We start from the raw sequence: 25545 nt of genomic DNA on the forward strand, positions 1-25545 counted from the left end.
CTGCGGGCCTCCTCCCCACACTAGAACGTATCCCCTCGCCTGGCCTAAGCGCCAAGCTCAAGTCAAAGAGGATTTCCCTGCCACGACACATGGGCAGGTGGCTCTGCTGGAGTCTGCGTGAAGCTCTGTCATGGGGCGCCTACGTGGGAGAGGGGAGAGGGCTCAGCTTGCAGAGGACCGGCCTAATCCCCCCAACTCGACAAAACATTCCACCTTCGTTTCTAAATATTTAGAATCTGAAAAAAATATCAAACGAACATCTGCAGGGCCCATCCCCGGATCGGAAACCTTGGGTCTCCTTCCAGAGATTTATGGTCTCGTCACTTTCTCACGTCTCCAGCTGTCACGCAGGAGAAGTGACCTCTCAGTGCAACTTCCTTTTCAACATGTTGGTACTTGGCTTGCAACACTTGTTACTTGCTCCACAGCCTTCCACTTGGGGCCTAGGTGGCAGTCCGCCAAAGGGCACCTTCCGTCCGCCTCCGCCCCCCGGAAGGACTGTAGGATTTGGCTGTGAGGAGCTCCCGCAAAGACCGCTGCACACCCTTCCTCCCCAGACCCCCAGCTGCATGGATTTGCCAAAACACTTCAGCTACCTGCCTCGCCGTCCGGCCGACATCCCTAAGGGAGACCTTGCGAGGTGGGAGTGGAGGGAAGAAAGGGCCAAAGGGGAGACAATGGGTGAGGGTGCCGAGGGCGTGCAGGCTGGGGCGCACCTGGTCTGAGCCCACGGGGGCACCTCTGCAGCCTGGGTGTCACGACCAGTGGTGACATATGGCTCAATTCCCGGGTCACTGTTAAATTTACCAACAATTTAAAGAAAGCTCTTCACGTCCTGTACTCGCACTCATAGCCACCTCCACCGGGAGAGGAGAGAGCCGAAGGCAAGGCCTCCAGAGCTGGGGAGGGACCCCTGGGGAGAGCCCCAGCCCTTCTCAAGATGGGGCGCGGGGAACAGGAAAGTGGAGGGAGCGCGGAGCCCATGCCCCAAGGAGGGACCCAGGCGGGCCTCTGCGGCGGAGCGCTCCTGATCACGGGCCAGGTCGGCTTGTAGGGTCGGTGTCTGCTGACGTGGGGCCGGTGTGTGTGGCTGTGGTGAGGCCTAGCTTCCAGAGAGCGCGAGCCTGGGTCCGGTCGCTGCGCGCACTGCTCGATGGAGGAGCTCAAATGAAGAAGCCGCCTCCAGAGGATCCCGTGGCTCGCGCGGTGGAGGGTCACCCACGCCTTGCCTGCTCTCCCCAAAATGTCTCCCTCCCTGTCCCCTCCTGCCCTGCCCCCCTCCAGCTCACGCACTACTCTCCTGGCTGCACGCTTGTCCCCTCCAGCTGTCCCAGGCCGCCTCCATCTGGCTCGAGTCACCTCGCTCCTGGAGGACTCTCACAAGCTCCCCGCCCCCCACCAACATGTCCTCCACGGGAGCCCACAGACCCATTTTCTGAAAACAGAGATCTAATCAGATTGTTCAACTGACTAAACATCTTAGAAGGCTCCCCACCTCTGGTGATAAGCGTGTCTCATGCGGCCAACCTGCTTCCTACAGAAGAATCAACCTTAAAGCCAGATGAAGGAGGCACCCTAGGCCGGGACTGCTGCACTCCCAGGGAGGCCTGTCCCCTCCACGAGGCTCCCCACTCAGGGTGTCTGTGTCTGGGCCTTGGGCCCACTGCCGCTGCGCACACGGCCTGGTGCTGGAGGCGGAGAGGCGCCCACAGGGTGGGGTCCTAGGCGCGGAGCTCAATGCTCCGTGCATTTCCGTGCAAATATTTAGTTACTACTACTGAATGCCAGGCACAGGGGACGGACAAAAAGCAAAAAGATGTAGTGTGCTAGGAAAGAAGCCTAACTTTTCTAGACAGACAAATCTGGGTTTAGACCCTGGCTCGGCCTCCTACTAGATAAATCATCGTGAGGAAATCACTTCAGGGCTCGAACGTCGGTCTCCTCACCGTTACGTGGGAAAGGGAACCCACCCTGCTCACATCTAAGTACGCGGACCGCCCCCGCCCCCCTGCATGTTCACCCTTTATCGTGGGTTTGCTCAGCTTGCCTGGAACCCTTCGTCTCCCATCCGAGACAACCGGACGTCTCTCCGAGGCTCCTCTGGGACACACAGCTCAGCCCGCACTTCCCGTGTGCTCGGAACCCGTGCCTCATCAACGGGGACTTGCACCCCCGCTGCCGCCCTGCCTCTGCTTGCACAGTTACTTACCTTGGAAACCAGCCCAAGCTTTAATGCCCCTCAGATGAGTTATGTGACCGGCTGTGAGGATGACAGAAGCACGAATTTCCCCGTCCAAGCCCAAGAGCACCAGGCCGTCCAAACGGGCCCGCAGCCGCGCCGGGTGTGCTGAGGACGGCCCCTCACCGGCCCGCGTGGCTTGGCAGGACATGCTGCTCGCGGTGAGCCGGACCAGACCCTGTCCGTGGGCTGGCGGCTCTGACCGAAACTACCAGGAAGGCTGGGGATTAAATATCTGTCCGGGTCGCCGTCAACTAGTGGAATTATAAACAGCTGGGAGCGGTAAGTGGTGCAGGAAGCCGTCTCCGGATACAGATTTAGGATTTTCCACCGGTGCCCGGGGCAGGCGGCAGCTTGTGGGGGAGGCGAGCTGTGGGAGAACTCACTGCCTGGGGGCTCGGCTGCCCTCCCTGGCCAGCGGCTCCTGGAGGACAAGGGCCCAGGCCCACGCAGAACAATGGGCTCTGCCCCCGTGATCACCAGCCTTGGCTCCCAGAGGTGTGGGGACAGCCCCGCCCGGGGGGCCAGCGACGGGGACTCCCAAGATCCCTGGTGGCTCCGGGCCGCTCTGACTCGGCGGAGGCAGCGAAGGCTTTGCACAGAGAGTCTAAGGCTCCGATGTGCACCCCAGGTGTGTGGACAAATACCTGCTCCGCACTCTTTCCAAGGCACGCCACGCTTCCGTGACTAGGCTCCAGGCCCACTGAGTCACTAAATACGTCCTTCTCACCATCTATTCCTTTTACCAAATACGACAGGTATCGCAAGTATTCTGAGTTTTTATCTCGTTTACAAAGATATCTGGTCGGGACACCTGGGTGGCTCAGACGGTTAAGCATCTGCCTTTGGCTCAGGTCAGGATCCCAGGGTCCTGGGATTGAGCCCCGCATCGGGCTCCTTGCTCAGCGGGGAGCCTGCTTCTCCCTCTGCTCCAACCCCCACTCATGTGCTGTCTCTCCGACAAATAAATAAAATCTTAAAAATAAAAAGATGTCTGCTGTCAAAAGGAACCCCAGTGAGGTCAGGCACTACTGGCCTGGGGAGGGCTCCCCCTGGCGGACGTTCTCCAGGATGCTGTGCGGGGCCAAGGCGGACTTTGGGGACACCAGGTGTTCAAGGGTCTGTGCTTTCTCCTCCCTTCACACAGAAACACCCCAATGCACGGCACTGGCACCAGGAGAAGACTGTCCCTTGGGATGGGGCTCAGGGTCCTACACACAGATGCTTCAAGTGGCATCTGAAGTGGAAGGTAAGACAAGTCTGCTCTGGGGGAAGCAGCTCCCAGCTCACCTGAGACACACCTGGAGGGGACACCTTGGACATGGGCTGCTAAGAACAATGAAGCAAAAGACTGGTGAGAGGCATGGAGGAGCTGGGACATCCCGATTCGTAAGAAGTACACATACTCGTTCAGATGACCAAAACCCCTTTCTCACGTATACTGGTCTCGGTGCATGGTTCCTGGCTCATGGCTCCCAAAAGCCTTGGAACCTCCTGAGTCACAAGAGGACCATCTTTGGGTGTAACATTTGGCCTCCTGCCCTCAGTTTTTTGTTTTTTAAGATTTTATTTATTTATTTGAGAGAGACAGACAGCTAGCGAGAGAGGGAACACAAGCAGGGGGAGTGGGAGAGGAAGAAGCAGACTCCCCGCGGAGGAGCCTGATGCGAGGCTCAATCCCAGGACCCCGGGATCACGCCCTGAGCCGAAGGCAGACACTTAATGACTGAGCCACCCAGGCGCCCCTGCCCTCAGTTCCTGAAGTCACTTCAAAGCCACCCAGGTGGCCTGTGGGGTCTTGTTAATCATGAGTCCCTACCCACCACCACTGGGATCATGTTAACAGGGTGATTTTGGAAAGCACTCCTAAATGGGGGCTGGTGGCCCAGGTTCCCCCCCCCCCTGATTTCCAGGCAGAGAAGGGGGCTTCAAAGAATGCTTCCAAGTGCCACCATGCTGGGCCCCAAGCTCAACTCCACAAGGACAGAAGCTCCTTTGTTTAAGACCTCACCCGATGTATCCCTTCACTGGGCTGCTGACTCGTACCCTTTGACATCCTCTGTCATACAGCGGCAATCTAAGGAGTCTGTGGGTTTCCTGAGTTTCTGTGAGCCACTCTAGCAAAGTAACTGAACCCCAGAAGATTTGCAGTTACTCAGTCAGAAGCACAGGGGACACCCTGGATTTACGACTGGCATCTGAAGAGGTCCGTGGTGGGAGGGTCAGGGGGCAGTCTTGTGGGACTGAGCCCTTCACCTGTGGGATCCAATGCCATCTTCAGGCGGACAGTGTCGGAGGAAGCTGAACTGTAGGACACCCCGCTAGTGCCCAGAGAACTGCTGTGGGTGGGGGGAGGGGTGCAGAACCCCAAAGAGGAGCACCTGTCGATTATCAATGTGTACAGAAATTACCTGGGAAATGCTGTTACACTTAGATCCCAATTTGGGGGGTCAGGGTAGGGCCAAAGATCTCTGCATGGCCAATGAGCTGTTTGGTGCTGCTGAAGGCCTGGGACGGGGCTGCAGGGAGCAAGGCAGACGCCCTTAGGCTGCCAAGGAAGGAGGCTGGCAGACGTGGCCTGAGGGGCAGTTCGTGGCCAGTTGTGGGAAACAGAGCCCAGCCCCGGCTCCGCCAGCACGAGATGGGCCTCAGCCGCAGCAAGGGGGTGCGCCCCGGTGAGGGTGAGGAGAAAGCAGCCACGGCCACGTCTGCAGCCCCCTGGTCCCACGGAGGCAGGGAGCCGGATGGAAGGGGCAGGTGGGTGTTCAAGCACAGATTACTCCAAGGGCATTTCTTTGAAAATGTGAAGCCCAATGCAGATGGTGGATTTAGAGCTGGTCCAACAAGGTCCCCCAAAAGAAAAAGCAGTCTGAGAAACATGATTATCAGACCGATGCCTCCATCTGAGGAAGTCTCTGGTAGCCCGGCTAGGGGCTCCACAGCCGGGCTTGAGCCAACATGAAGCCACAGAGTCATCTCACTTAGCGTGCAAGTAACTAAACCAAAAGGGACGGCTAACACCTGGACAGATGGAACCAAGAGTCAACACAACTGTCCAGGGAGAAGCGATGAAAGTCAAACTGTGGGGACAGATGGAAAATCTCACCTTAAAGAAGACCGACCGCATGAGAATTGAGAAATCCCTACCCTGCCGGGGGCTCATGGGAAAGAGAGGGGCTGGGGGTGCCAGCCAAAGCCATCCTGGGCACCTGGAGGACGCTGCTACTTGGGACCTTTACTGGAGGCTGATGTGAAAGGAACAGGCGAGCCCCCTCGTTCTGCCAGACTAGAGACGGAGGTGACCTCTCAACTCTTCCAGCGTCGAGATCCTGTGACTAAAGCAGCTTGTTCTTCACGAGGGGAACAAGTGTGCGGAGTTTGAAAGGCGTCCTGCTCGAACCCACACTGAAGGATCCCGGGGCGCTGTGTGGGGCCGGCGCCCAGCAGGACAGCAGGCTCCACCCCGTGCCTGCTGCTGACCCGTCACTGCGAGAAGGCCCGCAAACCCGCTGAGATGCTTAAGGTGGGCACGTCCTCTTCCAGGTCCTCAGCTTTTATTTCGGCCTTTTCTCTCCTTTTTGGAGACGCGGGCTACCATCCCCCAGCAGCCTGCTGCCCACCCCCTGGCTCTGCCGTCACTCCACGTACCGCCCGCCCCCACTTACAAGATAACGCCCGTCAGTTCTCTGCACAAAGCCCCTCTCCACCGGTGCCCAGCGCCTGCCCACGGCACCCCTCCCAGTCCTGGGGAAAGCAGGTGGATTTCACTACAGGGACCCGACCCCTTTTCCACTGATACCACCCCGGCAGTCATATGACTCGCACTCTGGTCAAACCGCTTCATGCCTCTCGGCCTCAGGAAATGATTCTGCGGGGATGCCTGGGTGGCTCAGCTGGCTAAGCGTCTGCCTTTCTGCTCAGGTCATGATCCCAGGGTCCTGGGATCGAGCCCCATGTTGGGCTCCCTGCTCAGGGCGGCAGCGGGGGGAGGGAGGGAAGCCTGCTTCTCCCTCTGCCTGCCGTTCCCCCTGCTCATGCGCGTGCTGCTCCCTCTGACAAATAAAACCTTAAAAAAAAAAAAAAAAAAGAGGAAATGATTCTGCGATGGACACAAGTAACTGAGGCCAGGGAGACATTTCTGGGGTTGGAGCAGACCGAATTTTGAAAGAGAAGCTGTTCCCCCAGGACTGCCCGGGGCCAGAAGATGTAAGCCAGAGGCTGCCGGGAGCCCTGCGGTGGAGCTCCCGGAGTCCTGACGTCTCAGGCCCAGTCACACCACATGAAGCCCGAACCTCTCGGTGACACGAACTGCCTTGTTTTCATTTCTGCTTAATGGCAGGGTTTTACTTCTGTCACTTGCAATCAAGGGTCCTCATGGGGGATCTAAGTCACAACAACGACATTCCTTCATTTTAAACGTAATCAGGAGTCTGTCCTAAACGTCCCAGGAGCATTTTGATGCAAACACCCTGACCCAAAGATAAAACCTCCAAGATCGAACCTCTGCATGTCCGGCGGGGAGACCCTGTCAGACACAGAGGCCGGCCCCGGACCGCCGTCTGGGGCTGGCACAGGCCACCCTACCTGTCTGGTCAGGCTGCCTCCGAGGTTCATGGTGCCGGAGCCGGATTTGTTGGTCTGCAGCCAGAGCATCACGGTGGAGGTCAGCTTGTAGTGGGCGGTGCGGCCACTGGATTTCTCCTGCGGGATGAGACAGCGGTCAGAACCCCAGCCGTGACCCTGAGCTGCGGAGAGCCTGACGTGGCCCCCGAACTTGGGGTCATTCTCGCATGTCCCTTCCTTAGATGTGGGGCCACGACGCGACCTTGCAAAACCCCGGCCGGTCTCTAAAGGGACCGAATCTGCAGTCACGGGATCTTTATCGCCCGTGACCACCGCAATCCTGACTTATCTTTATCTAACTGGCTCTGGGGCATTTTTAGGAGTGACCAGGGTTTACACATCATAGCCCCCCAGCACCCAAGAAACACCTGCCGGGGAGGCGTACCTGCACTTCCACCACGTGGATGGAATCCCAGCAGCCCTTGATCTTCTTTGATCCGTCTCCAGCCTTCTTTATGAGGATCACTCCAGCAAAGCCATGATCCAGATCCCAGAGGTAGACAGATGAGACGCCGCCTTCAAAATACCTGCCGGAAACAGGCGCACGTGCCCATGAGACGTTAAGCCTGTCAGATTACAGATCAGCAGCCCAGGGGTTCCTTCCGCCAAGCTTCATCTGAATGTGTCTGGAATGAAGGACCCTCCCTCCCTGGGATGGTTCCAGAGTTGACTCTTGCACGTGTCCTGAGCACCTGCTGGTTGGGGGAGCGGTCCCAGAAAGATCATGGGCTCGGGAGTCCTAAAGATGAACTGGAGTGTGAGCCCTGCCACTAACTCGAGCTCTGTGGCCTTTGGCAAGCTTACGAAACTTCTCCGGGCTGCAGGTTCCTTCCAGAGGAAGGATCCAGGAAAGTGTGTGACGTGGAATGGATGATCAGTGGGGGTCATTACTACTGAGCAGTCATCACTGTTCGGCATTCCTACCTTTCGGGATGGCTATTTCACAGGGGGAGGGTCCCGAGCCCCCCAAGCCCGGGCTTCGATCGGTCTTTTGGAGCAGCTCCGCCACCCTCCAGCTGGAGACAAAGAGCTGCGCTCCGGGCAGGGCTCCCTACTCAGGTCTGAGTCGATATGGAAAAATTCCTAACTAAGAACAAATGCAACAAAAGGCCAGAGGAGAAAAGGAAATCAGGCCAGGGTCCCCAATCCAAGAGATCCAAGGCGATAGCGTGGCAGAGCCGGGCTGCCGGGGCACAGGCGGGTCACCAGCTGCCGTGTGGGGCCTCCAACTCTGCCGACGACCCCCCGGAACGCTGCAAAACACGCGTCTCTGCGGCCTAGCACGTTCTTTACCAGCCAGTCTGTGGCCTCTCTGACCCCAATTAACCTCGGCATCCACGGTGCGGCAGGCACGCTCTGGGCCCCGCCGGGAGGGCCGGTGTCTGTGTGAGCACGGGCCCCAGCCCCCCATCACCAGCCGGGGCCACACGTCCCCACCCACCAACTCTTTATTAGGTGCTACCAGGTACCAACTGTCTGAACGGGGCTTTCGTTTCATTACAAAGTAGGAACAGTAATACCTACTTTAGAGGACTGTTGAGAGACACAAAAACACAGGAAACTAAATAATCTGACCAAAAACTATCATTGGTTTTAATAACAAAAATAAGTGCTAAAAATAAACACGTCCGTGAATTTTCAAGTACAGCTGTTACATAATAAAAATATACATGGTTAACACTAATATGTAGAGAATGTGGGTGAAGGGTACACAAGAACTCTTTGTACTTTTTGGGGGGTCATTTTACCATACATCTGAAACCATTTCAAACTAAAAAGCTTTGCTACGAAAGTCAGTGGGTGATACACACCAGAGTGTAACAACTGGAGCACAAGGAAGCAGCCTTTCCTCGTGAGAACGACAGCCTCCAGCTGTAGGGTGCCACAGCCCCAGCCCACCGCAGGCCCCTGGGGGCCCCAAGGGTGCGCACGAGGTCTGCTACCCTCCCGCTGGGATTCCAGCCTGCCGTGACCACCATATCCTGTCCCTGCCTCTCCGTCCCTGCAGGCTCCACGGTGATTAAGCTGGCCCAGGCGATTCACACCGCTGCCCACCCTCACACCCCTGGTCACCCCGGAGGCAGGGGAGGGCGGGCCAGCCAGGGCTGAGGCAGCAGACGCCGAGGAGCCAGCCCCAGGCAAGTGCAACACAGACCCCGTGTGCGCACACACACACACACACACACACCTAACTGGGGGAGGGGGGGCAGGACAGAACTCAGTGCTAGCCTAGGTGACCGCCAAGAAACCCGCAACGATGGGCACTCAGACACCCCACTCAGGAAGGCTCCTTCTCTAATGCCAACTCGCTCTCCATAACCCCACTCTCTGGGCGGGGGGGGAGGGGGGAGCAGAAAAGTACTTACTTAGGTCCAGGACCTGCGGCCCCACCTCTTTCTGTAGGGCCACGCTGGAATGCTCCCGGGACAGGTGGAGAACCATTGGCCACCTCTAGACCAGAGCTCCTGCAATGCTGGGGTGAGCTCACATCAGGGGGCTGGGGGAGCCTCTCTGGCCTGTTCTCAGTTCTGGGGATTCCCTCAGCGCACAAGTTCCCTAGGAGTCACACCAGCACCTAGGGAAGAGCAGCCCCGCTAATCCCAGTCCTGCTGGGGATAGAGAGCTGGGTTCTAACATTCGGTTTCCCCTCTGGTCGGCTTGTAGGGAGTGCAGCCCCACATCAAGAGGGAAGAAACAGCTCTAAAAACCGTGGCTTTTCTCGTGCGGGTGTGAAGAAAGGGCCATCCCTTCTTTCCGTTGGCCATTGAGGAGTGAAGGCTTGACGCCCAGCGGTCATTCTCCCCCTTCCGCCCCCCACAGTGTGTGGCCTGATCCCCATGACCGGACAGGGGTGGCGGTCCGGTGCAAGGTCCCGCACGCTGTGTGCTAGGAAAGCAGGGAAAGCGGACCAGGCTGCCCCGGAAGGGAACCGGGAGAGATTCCGGGGGCCTGACAGCCCTTGACGATAACCCCTGGAGACCAGCCCCAAAGGACCAGGCAGCCTACAGTTGATCCCTTCAGTCCCATCCCTTAGGTTGGTTTTCTTCCAGAAAATCAAACAACCACATTCATGTTTCATAAGGTGGAACTGACCGTTTCCACTCCAACGCCCCAGCCGGTGGCCCAGCTCCCACTCCAGGCAGCTTCTCCCTGGCATCCTCCACTTCCTTTGTGGGCCACACTGACCAGGCCCACAGTTCCAAGACGCTGGAGCCAGAGGAGGGCAAAATGCAAACTTAATTCTGACCTCTACATGGGTTGCTCTTCTCTTCTCCAAAATTAAGAAATTCATTGTAAGGATGTTATAAATATAACAGGGAAACTGAAAGATTAGCCCACAGTACCGTATATCAACTTCTCCCATAAATCTGATTTTTCCAAATCCCCTTCCAGTCTTTGTCCAGATGCGTAACTTTCATGTACCGACAGGCACAGCCACGGTGCCGCGTGGAGTCCAGCCTCTGTGCTTGGCACAGAATCCTCAGCGCTTTTCCAGGGAGCCCACGATCTCCGTAATTGTTTTTCATAGCCGAGGTAGCATGCCACTGGGTAGTATCCTGACGGTCGATCGGACTTGTAATAAAGGAATGGCAGCCGAGTCGGAGGCGACGCTGTTGATCTGACTTTGAATCTGTTCCCTCTCCTGTTGTCGGGGTGTTCCTTATCGGGGTAGGCGGACGTGCTCAAACCCGGGCTCTGCAGGCAGGGCCCCAACACCACCACAATTCAACAAGGGCCCTGCATTCCATTCACCAAAAGGCATCTCCAGGGACCGCGGCAGCAGCAAGTCTCAACCTGACGCTCTGAGACAAAGGGAGCGGAGGACTGCGCCATCAGAAAGGGCCGGTTCAGGATCTCCCAGAAACACCAGCCTCTCCAACAAGTGCCGTCAGGACCGTGGTGAGCAGGTTGGTGGTGGGGTGACTGCGGGGCATACAGACAGCCCCCCATTACATGGTTTACGGCTTTGCTCTGCGAGTGAAGCATTAATTAAAGAGGGACCTCAACAAGTTTTTGAAAATTTATTCTTACCTACTGTACTTTGATCATAATGACATGAAACAGGAAAAAAATAATTTTTATGTGGTTCACATTTATGAGTTTTTACATAAAGGCTTTTGTGGGTATTTTAAGAATGTGCTAAAATGTTGTCTGAAACCACATAAAGCCATCTGAGAAGTCACCGGCCAGAACTAACAGCACACACATGGAAGCACTTTAACTGGCCTTTGTATATTTAATGAGTCAAATAGTATTAATACTGTTTAAATGCGAACATGCCACTTCAATAAGGTGGCTCTACCATCGCCAGCGACCCACTCTTGGGCCTTCACGTCAATGGGAATGAACGATCCAGTGCGGCCCGGACGGGGAGCAGGCTGCAGAGGAAGCGACCCGGCCCTACCCGGGCTCTGCCAGAGCCTGGTCGTTTCAAAAGCCCCAACCATCCAGGGAGGAGGGAGAAGGGAGGAGGGAGGGAGGAGAGGCCCAGCACCGACTGCCACGACTGCCACGACGCTGCTGTGTGAGCGCAGGAGGCAAGGCCCTGACTTCCTGCAGTGAGCTCTCTGGTCAAGTGGGCAGCTCTGAGAACTTTGAAACACAGAGGCCCAAAGACAAGAGCAGAGGCTTTTCTTAGGCCTGAAACCCACAGCCAGTGAAGAGGGTGAATGATCTGTGAGCTGGATGACACAGGGACAGTCTGCAGGGAGACTGGAGAAGCCACCCTGGGAAGTCTTGACCCATGAGGCCGTGGGGCTTTGGGAAGTTCCAGGAACACCAGCAGGGGGAGAAGGACAGACCCGATCAGACTGTGCTGGTCTCACTCACTGAAGAACAAACCCCTTCAACCACATGCAGTCCCAGTGGCTTCCAAGACTTTTCCAGTAAGGGTGAGGGCTGTTTCTTTCTTTCTTTCTTTTTAATATTTTCATTTATTTAAGTGATTTTTTTTTTTTTTTAATAAATTCTACTCCCAGCGCGCGGCCTGAACTCACGACCCTGAGATCAAGCGTCCGGGCTCCACCGACGGGGTCAGACAGGTGCGCCAAAGGTGAAGGTTTCCTAAGGCAAATGGAACGGCAGAGAATTCAGACAGCTGGCTCGAAGGAGACGGGGCCGCTGTGCATTGGCTCCATAAGTCAGGCCATCTGAAAACTAGTACTCAATTACAACAGGCAGATAGAGGTTCCGTAAACTCCAGAAGAGCGGGGCCCCACGAGACACGTCTGCCCTGGACGAGCCAGGAACACACGGCAAGACTGGCAGGTGGGCTCACTCTGTATCAGCACAATTACAGCGAAGCATCCGGTCAAGTTCACACTCTACCGTCAGATCCCTGAACGTGGACCAGATAAAAGGCCAACGTGCCAGTTAATTCTCCTGTCCTCAGACTTCAGCATCGTTTCTCCTGGAAAATGACTCCTGCTCTTGAATCATGTCACAGCCACGGATATGGATTCTGTGTCCATAACTCTTCAACCGCAGGACCTCCCGGGGGGGGGGGGGAGAAGAGGGTAAACATAACACTTTACACTCAAAATGACCTACTTCACAAAAGAAAGAAGGAAAAGACAATATCTCGGCTCCCGAAGCTTTATGCAGTGAACGAAGCCGGGCTGTGCGTGGAGACCTAGCATGGAAACTTGTTCTGGGAATGTGAGCTGTGAGCGGGCACTACCCAATCCCTAGTCCCGGCCAACACCGGGCTGCACACGGAACAGGGAAGATGGGACTGGAATGGACTGTGACATCATCGGCTTTCACTCCTTCCATTCAAATGGCCTCTGGGGAGAAGCGCGGGATCCATGCTTCTAAGACAGAGGCCCCAGCAGATGAGAAGTCACGTGCCACGACCCTACCAGAAGAACAACAGCCAGGACACAGCTTCTGGGAGCCGGCCCCGGCGGGCTTCACTCAGACGTGGTCGTTTTGTCATACGTGGGCTGGGCCAGGAGGCTGGAGCAGACGTGGCCCCCTGGCGGTGCAATGTCATGTGTGACATGGAGGCCCAGGCCATCATCACCCCCAACCCCCCAAGCCGAGTCAGAAGCATTATAAGGTAAGCCCCCAGATGCTGAAGTGTGAGGGAGCTTCACTGAACACGCCAAGAGGAAGGCAAGAAATATTAATCTGGCACCAGTGTGGTGCAAAACGAAGGAGCTGGGTCACAGGCTCAGTGGGGTCTTTCCAAGCTCAGACTGCCCGGGATTTAGTGGCTGCAGCAGGGCCTGTGCGAGGCAGACCCTGAGCACCACAGTAGCAATTACTAACACCTTAATCAAGTTGGTCAAAACTCTGCTTACATACCTCCAGTGACAGAGAACTCACTACTTTACCAAGGCCATCGTTTTCCTTTTTAAGCAGTTCAAAGAGTTCTCACTGGACTGGAGTGAAAACTTGCACCGACTGCCCGCCAGAACCACCCAAGATAAAAACGTCATGCCCTCTCTCACGTGGTCCTTTTCAATATCTAAAGATATAATAAAGATATTACATAAACGCCAAGACTTCTCTTCTCTGGCCTTCCTGTTGTTGTACCATTGCTCATAACGCAGGATTTTAAGTCCCCATACCTTGGTTACCCTCTTCCGTTAAGGGTCCGAGTACAGAAATCAATGCGTGCAGCGGAGACCAGCACACCTCTCGGGGAGAGGCGACTGCTCCCCTCGGGAGCCCGGGGCCGATGCAGTGGTCTTGGCTGCCACGCCTCGCTCATACTGACACAGATAAGCTTGCTCTCAATCTCCAACGCCATGTTTCTTCGTTAACGTATTGTCATAAAATTGTCTTCCACATCCTAGATTTTTAAGAACCTGGTACCCTGGACCTGAGAATACCATTTCCCACTCAGATCTGTTATACTTAACTTTCAGAGTCATGGCTTCACCATTTCAATGTATTCTGGGGGATTCGGAGTCTGTCGTCTGGGTCCTATCCAAGCAGCCTTCCTTGGAGATCCTCACACGTGGGAATATACCCAGAAGTAGGGTGCTACCTGGACGAGGACGGAAGCGACTTCTACGCTGAGCGCACGGTTCTCCAAGCGGCACCAGGGAGTCCTGGAGGCTGGAGCGAGGCTTCCGTGGAGAAAGGGATGGTCAACCTGGAAGGATGCCTATGGTCCGGACACTTCTTTCCAGCTGGGGGATGGTCTCAAGGGGGGAACTCCCAGGGCCTCAGATCTGACTGGAGAGCACGGTGGATGAGGGACGGCCAGAGGGAACACATGAGGTTGCGCTGGCTGAAATGCCAGACGAAGAGTTCAGACTGTACACATTTTTAGCATCGGTCCACTTCAAACAAGTGGAATCCTTCTGGAATCCTGTTGCGAGCTAGCAAGACTGTCCCTTAAAATGTCCCAAGCTGTCAGATTCCGTGAGGTTCTTCCTTCCCTACTCTGTGTCCTTGGGTCACATCCATGGTCTGCTGTGCTTCTGGAGTCTCGCCGAGGAGCAGCAGTGAGACTTGAGGGACACTCTTTACTGCACCTGGCACTTGGTCACGACAGTGACAAGGAGGTCACGTGGGCCCTCGTTCAAACAGAAACTCCCATGCTCATGGACTGAGTTTATGGCAAAGACAGGAGAAGAAAACCGTGAGGCAGAGCCGTTCCACCAGCGGCTCAGGTTTGGCCCCAGAACAATACCTTCTTGTTTCCTCCCGGCCTAAAAAAGAAGCTCAAGTTCCCAGCTACCAGCAGTTCTTTTTTCTGGTCATCCTTAAACATCCTTACAACCCCAAAAGGCACCTGGTACCCACAGGTGGGAACAATTCAGTTCCAGTCCAGGAAAAAAGAAAAACCTCCAATTTGCTTGGAGAGGCATCTAAAACCTGGCCTCCTTCCTTGCAGTGCAGACCAACATTCCTTTCTCGTTGGCTCCAAACTAGCCACGATTGAGAGGCTAAGCGTCCTCCCTGTCCGACAGGCGGACGTGGGTGCTGCCCGACGGGTGCGGCTTCTGGAAAGCCCACAGAGAGCTGCAGGAGGCAGGCTGACAGCCACGACTCTGAGGGTGTGGGACTTGTGGGCTCTCCCTGCCAGCCGGTGTCCCAGCTTCCGTTCGGGTGTGTCCGAGAGACCACCTCGTAGAGGGGGCAGGAAGCACGTGGGAAAGAGCAGAGCAGAAGTGTTGGCACAGAGCAGATCTTCGCAACCACTGGTGGCTGCCCGTCTCCCCAGGTCTCTCTCTCTGGGCCAACAGGGGCAGATCTTCTCCTCCTAACCGTGGCCTGTTCGGAGCCGCGCACAGAAAGCAAGGTCTCGCTTACCCTGTGAGCATGGTCTCATCCCCACTTCCCCAGGGGTGCCGTTGGCTTTGCACAAAATGGAGAAAGGTGGGCATTTGGCTCTGGGCTGGCAGATGCGTGCTGAGACCCAACTGCCCTTGTGTGTCTTCACCACGGTTTGTGGAACGTGTCCGAGTCCGCCCATGGACATGGGACAAGGTATTCTGCAGAAAGGCCTTCCACGACACACAGGTGAGATGATCCCCTGAGCAAGCATACCAATCGGCTTAGGCACGTGTGGCTTTCATGCCAGTTGCACGTCGAAGTGACATCTGGATCGCGGCTGTAGCCCTTTACAGCCCCTTCATGGGGTTTTTATAGTTTTTTTTTTTACTTGCAGACACACCACGAAGGCCTCTCTAGAAACAAAGGAGCTGCTGCAGGGGCTGCAGATCTGGCTCTGAGATCCAAGCGAGCCATCCATGCTTGGTGCCAGCGCGACTGTCCCCTGGCTCTCTGGACCCCCTGCGACGACCCTGCCAGCCCGCTTGGCCCACGACTCGAGACTGTCAATGATCCAGGCCTTCTGGAGATGTAGGCCCACCACTCTCACCCAAGAGCTGCCATTTATGGGAATGCATTCTGTGTCAAAAGCTTTTAATATGTTATTTTACAGTTAAGAAAACCAAAACCCAGAGAGTGAAAGAAACGTGCCCCAGCCACACAGCCGAGAAGAGGGCCAATGGGACTGGCCCTGGCGTCTGGCTGGCCCTGTATGCAAGGAGGACTGCAGCCATGCAGGTGGCCAGCTGGGCTCAGGGGCCCCGGCTCAGCCTGTGAGGTTGAATTTCGCAGACACGGACACACACATGTAACTGTGCCGCTGTAGCCATGCTGGTTCGAGGTGGGGGAGAAAGTCAGGGGAACAAAGAAGGAAGCACACTGAGCGGCCAGGGGGTGGGGCCCAACACTGAGCACCCTGCGCTGGGACTCCTGCAAAGGAGGGTCCCTCCACCTCAATGAGGCAGCGACGGCCTGCCGGCTGAACCCTCATGCCTGCACCAAGCAGCTTCCCAGAAAAGACGGGTCTGCCAGGAGCCTGGGAGGCAGCTCGGCACCCCAGTGCGTGGAACTGCACAATCCAAAGCGTGACCGTGTGCCGTGTGCTTGCGAGAAGCCAAGAGTTCTGCAGGAATCGGAGTCCCTGATGCTGATTTGGGGGACCGTGTTTGTTGACAAAATGGTTTTCTGCACGCTCCTGCTTTTCGTTTTTCTTTTAGCAGATGAAAGTCAGACGGTGCATACCAGGGCCACCCAACCCAGAGCTGCAGCCTTAGGATGCCAGGAGAAGGGGTCCCATCACTGGCCTGCAGGCTCGTCCAGACCCTCCCTTTAGGAGTTCAAGAAACCGCGGCAGACACCTCTGCTTAGGAGTGGTGGTCTCGTGGGCTGGGAGAGCTGAAACTCAACACCGTGGGGGCAGGACGCAGACTAGCTCAGCCCCCCGCAGCCCCCAGAAAGCAGACTGGACCGTCTCGACCTGTCTCCCTAGTCAATTAAAATGGCACAACCGAGGGGGACCCCGGGTTTCCCCATGAAGCGCTTCCAGCACTTTCACACAAGCCCGAGGCTGTGGCAAGCCAGAGTCCCACAGCAGGCGGGGCGGGTTCTCAGAGGCCCTCTGTACGCATGACTGAAGATACAAATAATACATGTGAAAACCCAAGTACTAATTACGCTGCCGACAAGTAGAAAGCCAGACGCAGACCCTGTCTTCGCCGGCGGTCCCTGGAGGGCAGCACGTGCGGCACATGGGGCCTGTCGCAGGGCCTTCTGGAGACCTTCCTACCTGGGAAGAGGTCCCGCACCTCTGGGCAGGAACACAAAGGTTTCTGCATCATGAGCCACTCGGACCTATCTGCAGGAGGGATGGAGGGCAGATGTGCCAAACCAAATGGCCCAGGCTTCATCCAGCTCCAGACCTTTCCCGAACGATCTCCCACCGCTTTACGCCTTGCTGCTCAGTGCCTTCCGGGAGTGGGGGGGGGGGGGGGGGGACTGTGACTCCGAAGACCTGGTCCTGGGAAGCACTGGGTGACCGTAAGCTACAGATTTCACCCAGCCAGACTGAGGGACGAGTAGTGAGGACCGACAGCCAGACTGAGGGAAGTCTGGGGCGGATCTTTCCTACGGCTTCTCTAATCCAGCCTCCAAATTGCTCATGGACAGTTTCTCAGGATACACTTCAGAACTGGCTTATGTACCCCTGGGGCCCTCCAGGCCCTTCCTGATGCACTGAGAAGGACACCCAAAGCCCATGCCTCATAAGGGCCTGGGTCCCTCTCCCTGCTGCTCACACCCTACTCTGGCCTTGACTCAGTGACCCCACAGCCTGGGAACTACCTCAGGACCACCGAGTGACTCCCACTGTTCAGAGCATTGCCTCCACCGTGTGCTCCCCCTGCCCCTGCCAGGCTCCACGGCTGAGCCCGGGCTCTCATGACCACCCGAGGTCCAGTGATTCCCTAAGAGGCTCACAGGACTCAGCACAGAGTCCTGCCACTAGGAGTTGTTCCAGTGGAAGGAGACCAGGCAGGAGCAGCCAAAGGCACGCGGGAGAAGTCCCAAGGAAACCAGACACAAGTTTGCAAGAGCTTGTGGCTCTTCGAGGGGTCACACAGGATGCGCTTCATTCCCCCAGCAAGTGTGAGGTGCTGTCTACAGGGACGCCCAGCAGGCTCCGCAGTTTAGCTTTTACTGCGAGAGCGCCCTCAACAGAACACATCGCAGAATTCCAGGCTCCCAGAAGGGAAGCAGGAGTTCGGCATACACCACAGTGTTTGTGCAAAGAGTTTAAGCATCATGAGCCATTCTTATCAGGGAACGGTAGGAACCCTCCAAAAGCCAAGTTCCTGGACACTAGCCAAGGGCCAGCGCTGCTAGGGCAGGAGTCCCACACCGGCTACTCGAACTCTGTCCTGTGCCATGGGCACACCCACCTGAAGTCAGGCTCCCCGGCCCTCCCAGCCTCCATGCCTGGGTGTGGTCCTTGCCAGGTCCTCCCAGACTGCGCACTCTGTCTGCTCCCTTCTTCCTGGGCACACCTGCACCTCAAGCCCTGTGAAAACATGAGCCCGCGAGGGCAGGGGCTGCCCCCGACGCACTCCCCACTGTGCCCCGTGCTCAGAGCACGAGAGGTTCTCAGTGTTTGCGCCACGGTTGTAAACACGTGCCCGTCACCACAGATGGGAACTGCTTTGGTGCATTTTCGAGATAGGGTTTACTGGAGATGTCACGGTGGGCTGGTAGCAGAGCCCCAACCCGAACCCACAGCCGTCCACTGGGGCGGGTGACACGATGCAGCCCGCGACCTCACCACGTCCGCGCCCAAGCCACCCCGTATGCACAGCCATAAGGGCACAGCACATAAGACATCCCCAGGATCACGACTGCAAAACGAGAATGATCCTGTCCTTCTGACAGCTCAAGGGTCACCAAGTGGACATGACGAGTCAGCGCAAGAGAAGCCTCGCGAGCGGCATCCCGCGGAATGCCCCTCCCCCCCCAGCCCCTAAGACGGCAAGGCTACCTCTTCAACAGATTAAGGAAACAGAGGCTCAGAGAGTTCACTTACTTGCCCAGAGTCAGTGAGCAAGTAGGCTCACTGAAGGAAGAGAGAATGAAGTCCAGGCCCTTTCAAGGCCCAGCTCCTCCTGACTCTGCAGCTGTCTGGACAGGGGTGGGCCTGAGACTTCTCCTGGGGCGTCTCCACCTCCTGTCTGAGCAGCTCCTCCCACTATCGCCTACCTGCTGCCCCTGCTTCTGCTGCTCCCCTTTGTTCAGAAAAGGTCCCAAGGCCGTCTGCAATTCCTACCAGGACAGGCACACTGAAATTCCCCAGGCCCGATGCTGACGTCCAATGAACGGGGGCACCCGAGGGGCCCAGGGCACAAGGTCTGGGCAGGTAGCCGGGAACATGGGAGTTTCAAGGACTCCCGAAACCATGGCAATGAACCTTTTTCACACACGAGTAAGGATGCCCTGCCCTTCCAGAGCCAGTGTTGCCCAAATGTCAAATGACAGAGGGAAGGAGAATGGGAGGAGGAGGCAGAAATAACCACAATCCTAGCATGGCTCCAGAGAGGGGAGAAAAGGCAGGGAGCTGGGGGCAAGCCCATCCACCAAGCACCCTGGCTGCTCCCGGAGAGGCTCGTGGGTTTCTGGACTGCCACAGGGACGCCAGCCTTGTTTCATTCTGTAAACTTCTTCCAGACAAGAAGGGTTGATTAGAAAAGCTAATTAAGTCTTTTGAAGATTATCTCAGACCCGAAGCAAGGGAAGAACACAAAATACCTTCCCGCCCCACTCTTCCACCCCCCAGACTCTGGCCTTCATTAAGCTTTGATTTCAATCAATTGCACACCCACTAAAATTAACTTATAAGGCCAATAAATTGCAACCGCATGTTTTAAGGTATTATCTGCTGCAAGCCAAGAGCCAAGGATTGCAGAGCACAGGGCAAGATGTCTGGCACAGATGGGAGTAATCATCTCTGGATGAAAGCAGTGCCAGCCCCTTCAGTTGGAACATCTGGTCTCAGCAGAATCCAGGCCGACAAGAGGCAACAGTGAGACCCAATGTGAAAGCCAGAGCTGGGAACGTTTCCCTGGGAACCCAAAAAATCAAAGCACTGATCCTGGGGTTCACAGCAGCCAACTGATGGCTCATACCACAAGAGCGAGATCTCTGGCAGCACCAAACGCCCACCCTATGCTGCAGGCCCCAGTGCTGAGTCTCTCCCGAGAAAGCTGCATCGCGCAGATCAAGTGATGGGGTTGCGACTGATGGGGCACCCTAGGCTTGGGCCTAAAAAAGCAGTCAACTTTGCTAAGAAAGAACATGAAGCAATCCCATGAGCCAGCCACCCAAGAGCCTCCCCTTTCTGCTACCTTTCCCCACTCCCCAGGCACCATGTATGTTCCAACGGTATTCCCTGGACTGAGCCGGGCTCACACTCAGAGGTAGAAAACTACACTGGGGCTTGGCAGAGAAGAATCGAGTAGCCTGGACGTTGGTGACCAGAGTGGGAGGGCTTGGGGAACGTGAGTGAGGAATCAGCATAGCCTGAGAGTAGACCCCACCTAGCCGGCCCGCAGAACAGGCTTGCCGTCCCTAAGCACGTGCAACAAACTATTTGAACCTAAAACCAGGATTGCTTGGGTGGTGCAATCAACAGTTGCTGGACAGTTACTCTCCCGGGGAAAGCTGCCACCACAGGCCCTTTCTGCCACTGATGATGGCAAAAAAGGACATCAATAAACGTGGGACGGACTCAGGAGAACATAGGGAGCTGTGGATAGTCAGGCAAGCAGGGACTTGACCGGCTTCCAAGGGGCCCCGACTCGCCTCCTCCCACACCCCAAAGGAGGACACATTGTTCTGCAATGGGGGGAAAGGGGTGTGCAGGCACAGGAGGGGGTGCCACGCCCCCACGGGAGTTACAAGTGGAGGGCCAGCAGGTGCACCCATCCCCAGCTCCAGCTCCCTCCCTGTGACCATTCTGACCGGCTCCTGGGGACACAGCAAGCACTCCATCTCTGGAAAAGCCTGGAGACTCTAGATGCCTGGCCTGATCACGTTTCAGTTCTAGTCTCCAGCACTCACCGTCCCAAGGAGACAGACCATCAGCAGGAGGAACATGGTCAAGGGGCCCACGACAGCAGGAGAAAGGGGCGTCTGCCGGTCTGCCGGATGACAAAATATCCCTACAAGGCCCGTCTTAAGGCATAAGCCAGTGGGGGTGGCAGTGGGGAGAGGTGGTACAAAAGAGCACTTGAGGCCTTTATTTTGCTGGTGCGTGCGTGTGTACATGTAAAATCTCCAGACCTCCAGAGGATGAAGCAGACAAACCTCTGAGCCGAATTCAGTGGCCCTCCCAGCACAGTGAGGGCCCTTCCCACCAGCAGTCCATACAGCCAGAAGCTCCCCGAAGCATTCACTGCAGGAGGACTGGAGCCCGAATACCGGAGCCTGGCAGCTTCAGTCACACTTGAGAGGGTCAGTGGTCAAGAAGTCAAGCACAAGGCAAGCCCAGTCCTAACTCTGTGACCCACTGGAATCGAAGAAATCTGAAACATCTGAGGTCATCAGGAATCAAAGACCAGGTTCGCACAGGGGATGGGTCTGCTCTTCACACTCCTCCACCCCCGTGGGTGCAGGCCAAGCTCCCGTTTGGAAGGGGGTGCCCTGGAGATGGCAGCCGTACTCGTCTCGTCCTCCTGGGCACAATGGCGGGCCTGTTCCGTGCTCATGGTGGCAGCACTCCCTTTTCTTCCTGGCAGGATGGGTCTGCCTGAGGCTCTGGGCATCTCTCGCCAGGCCCGGGATGCAGGCCACCGTGCCGGCTCCTCCTGCAGAGCTCAGAATCAGAGCCAGCGACACAAGGCAGTGTGGGGGGAATGCCTCCCCCTCAGAATGACCTCTGCCAGCGACAGAAAGACAGGCGGAAGGAGAGCTCTGTGGCTTCATTCCCTGGGGGTGACAACAAATGAGTCTTCCCACAGGAATCGAACGTGTCTGTCTGCCTTGTTGTTTTTAAAGATTTTATTTTTAAGTAATCTTCACACCCAACGTGGGGCTCGAACTCACAACCCGGAGATCAAGAGTCCCAGGCTCTACCCATTGAGCCCGCCAGGCACCCCTGGAATGTGTCTTTCTAATGGGGAGGGGCAGAGATGAAGGATAAAGGTAAGGCGTGATCTACTGCCCCTTCATCCTACAGGACAATCTGGTCCCTAGAACACCCAGGTAACCACTGGCCTGTGCTCAAGGCAGAGACACGGCCTTCTACCCCCGGCTGACTTCCCTCTGCTCCAAAACCACAAGGAAAGGAAGAGCTCACGTTCTGGGCCCCATACCACAGTCACCAATGTGGCCAACAACTCAGGGCACTGAGAATGAGAACTTCTGGAGGTGAGCAATGTACCAAGATGGTAAAAAAAATAATGAAAAAAGGACAGAAGGAAGGAAAAAAAAGGATTTATTTTCATAATTTTTTAGTCCAGAAATGGGTCTCATTTTAACTCATCATGTGTGGTCCAGCTGGGAAAATGTTCCCCACACACGGTCTCGGGAGAGAGTGTCCTCAGTACTCTGATAACAGTGGGTGGTTTGAAACAGGACTCTGGGTCCCCCGTGACGGCTCTAACCACCACCCCTGCGGTGGCCTGAAGCTGCCGTCACATGGGGAGGTGTGGGCCTCCCAGCACTCCCAACACCCGGAGGCCCTGAACCCTCTGCTCGCCACTAGCAGCAGCACACCGATGCTGCTGGGGACAGATGGGCGTCCTCTGAACCGTGTTCCGTGCCTACAAACCGCCAGAGCACCTCAGGTTCTGGGCCTGTCCGGTTTGCTCTCTCCCACCTGGGTGCTGGGCAGTGGTCCTGTCAGCCCCTTCCAACCCCCCAGCAGGTCACCCTCCCCTTGAGAGGTGAGCACAGGCTCACAGACATCCACCGCCTTCAACGTGGACATGTGCCCAGGAAGGGGAGACTTTCCAGGCGGGGCCATAAGGAGACACATCTAGGGAGGGAGTCCCACGCCTCACTATGCTCGAGCGCGAGTCCCGGGCCTCATTATACCTGGGCGGGGTGACCACCCTGGCCAATCAAGGCTCCACAGAAGGGACACCCCTACAATGACCATGCATCACTATATATGGGCACCAGAGACACAGGAAGGAGGAAGAAAGAAGTCAAAGACGAGACCAGGGCTCTTCCCCAGGGCTGGCCCAAAAGGCCAGTACAAAGGCCACACGTCTGAACTGCTTCATTCAGGAAGTCGCAAGTCAAATCCTTACATGTAAATCAGAACCACTCTCACGCAGACCCTTGGAGAATCCAAGAGGCTCCCGCCCCAAGCAGCCTTGACACGCCACTCTTTCCTGGCCCGCAGCAAGGCCGGCCTCCTGGCATCAGACCTCAGCTCCAAGGTCACGTCGTGGAGAGGCCTTCCCGACTGCTCCACTTAAAGCAGTAAGTCACTCTCCATCCCGCCACCCATCGTGGCACCTGTTCCCACGCGGCGTTTCCCCACAGCGGACACTTCAGAAGGCGGGACACGGTCTGCCATGTTCAAGGCTGCACCCCCAGTACTTGGTGGGCACCTTCAGTGCAGGTCGAAGAAATGAAGATTTTGGACTTGCGAGTTGGGTGAGGTCCACCACTCACTGGCTGTGTGAGCTTGGGTGAGGGACTTCTACTTTCTGAATCTGTCCCCTCCCCTGCAGCACGGGGACGATCCGGGCACATGGGCTGTCCCGGAGATGACACGAGTTAAGCAGAACCACTAGGCTGGGAGCACAGTGCCAACAAAGGCACTGGCTGGGGACCGCCTGACCGTCGCTGCCCTTCCGTTGCCAATCCTACCACTGCAACACGAGGCGGACTCCACCTGGGAGCTCTTATGTGAGAGCCGGACTGGCTTCCCGCAGAACAGCCGGGGTCCCACCACGAGCCAACTACAGGACAGCGATGTGTTCGCGTCTCCTCCCTGCACAAGCAGCTGGTCTCTGACACCACGGTTCTGGACGGGAGGGCTCGTTCAACACCGCGACTTACTTTAACTGACTGTAACTGTGAAGATCGGTAACTTGAGGCAAACATGGACTCAAATCCTAGCTGCTTGCCTCCGCGTCCTACGGCAAGTCACTGAGTGTCGGGAGCCCACGGTCTCCTCATTGGTCTTCCCCAAGGCTCTTGCAGGGATGAGAGGTAACGTACAGACACTCCTGGCATGAGACCCACACCCAAGCTAATGCCGAAACACACGGCAACGCATTCAGGGCCAACAGAAACGTGGAGGACCGTGTGATCGCGCTTCCTCAGGGCCGGGCTTCCGTATTTCATCCGTCTGCTTCAGCGTCGTGGGGTTTTCTGCCCTCGTGTCAGGCTGAGAAGTGTCACTTTTCCTCCTGAACCAGCTTCTAAAAGAAATTCTTCATGAAATGTGCTCTACCAAATCTGCTATGATCTGGAAGGCCATTCCAACAGTCTGCAAAACGGAGTCCTGAACCCCCACACCGCGGGTGCCGCCACCAGCTCCGGGCAGCGGTCCCCCAGCTCAGAGGCTCTGCTCTTCATTTCCACTTTCTTGCCTAGATCCTAAGTCCAGGTGGGCAGATGACAGCCCCAGGGCCAGATCCCACCCACCTCAAGGCTCGAGAGGTGGTTTTCATGTTTTATTATTTTTTGGGGGGAGGGTTACGTTTTTACAGGATAATATACCTACAAGAAGAAAACACTAAGAGTCAATGACAGAGACTTCTATGACCCGCAAAGCCTGAACTTTCAGCTTGCCGTCTGGCCCTTCCCAGAAACGTCTGTGGACCCCTCTCTGAAACGACCGAGTCTGGACAGGGGGAGTTCTGTGTCTTTTACAGTTGTGCTCCATTTTCAGTGCAAAACTTACTTTACCATGGGATTCTATTGGTTCGGGGAAAAATGCTTCAGGGGCCCATCTCCAGAGCCCTTCCCTGCCAGCTATGTAAGTGGTCACTCTTGAGTGGTATGGTGGGCGGCAGGACCGGATGGAAGCAGAGAAGAGAGGTGGGGATTTAAGCAGACCCAGCAAAAATACTTTCCAAGACAGGGGCTAAGGCCCTAAAGACCTCCGGAATCAGAGACACGGGGGCTCAGAGAGGGCAAGGCCTCGACGGAGGCAGGGGCCTCTGAGCTCCAGCTAGGACTGGCCGGGGCATGCAGGACAGTAACAACAGGGGGGCCTCTGCAGACAGACAGGCCTGACTGATTCCTGGCTTTGCCTCTTCCCTCAGACAAATGCCTCCATTTTTCTGAACCTTAATTTCTTCATCTGAACAATGGGGAGTAAAATAGCTACAGTGTTTGCGAGGATCTGAGAGGACGCGCAGAGGGCACGTGGCACTGGGTCTGATACACAGCAGGTGCCGGCCCAGGGGCACCTGCCATTATGAGAAGTGCGACGTGGGGCCTGCAAGGCAGGTCTGTGCACGGCAGCGTTCCACCGCCGAGGCCCCTCCTAACTGACCTGGTCACCAGGCTCACGCCAAGCATCCTGCCGTCAGTGCTCAGTTTTAATTCATTAGGTGAGCCAGGCGACAGGTTCGAGGAAGGCTGCTCGGCCTGCACACACCGGCCTTTGTGATTTACTCATCGAACTCACGAGAGCTGAAGCGGGAAGGGACGAAGTAACTCACAGGTCTCGATACTGGTCAAAGGCATTGTTGGCTTCCACCTCCAGCTTTCTCAGCCGAGCAGAAGGCATGGCCCCGTCTTCCAAAGGAGGGTCATACTTGTTACTCCACGGTGACCTGGAGGGGAGGAAGGAGAAGGAAATAACACCAGTCATTCCAGGAGACACGGCCAGTGAGCCGTGAGCCCAAGCCCCGGCTGTCGGACACTCCAGCGGCAGAGCC

At 56.4% G+C, this 25545-nt stretch overlaps 1 protein-coding gene across 2 annotated transcripts in view; it reads right to left on the reverse strand.

The window, feature by feature from the left end:
* The window catches only part of CAPZB (capping actin protein of muscle Z-line subunit beta), a 129089-nt gene that overhangs the window by 10639 nt on the left and 92905 nt on the right, over nucleotides 1-25545 (reverse strand). For both annotated transcript variants that reach the window (XM_044390545.3, XM_026517193.4), the window contains exons 4-6: nucleotides 25327-25440; nucleotides 7248-7389; nucleotides 6824-6940 (exon numbers count right to left, since the gene is read on the reverse strand). In XM_044390545.3, coding sequence (XP_044246480.1) covers nucleotides 6824-6940; nucleotides 7248-7389; nucleotides 25327-25440 — 373 coding nt within the window. The remainder of the gene's footprint in view (nucleotides 1-6823; nucleotides 6941-7247; nucleotides 7390-25326; nucleotides 25441-25545) is intronic.

The sequence above is a fragment of the Ursus arctos genome, unplaced genomic scaffold (assembly GCF_023065955.2).
Source record: "Ursus arctos isolate Adak ecotype North America unplaced genomic scaffold, UrsArc2.0 scaffold_32, whole genome shotgun sequence".
Classification (NCBI taxonomy): domain Eukaryota; kingdom Metazoa; phylum Chordata; class Mammalia; order Carnivora; family Ursidae; genus Ursus; species Ursus arctos.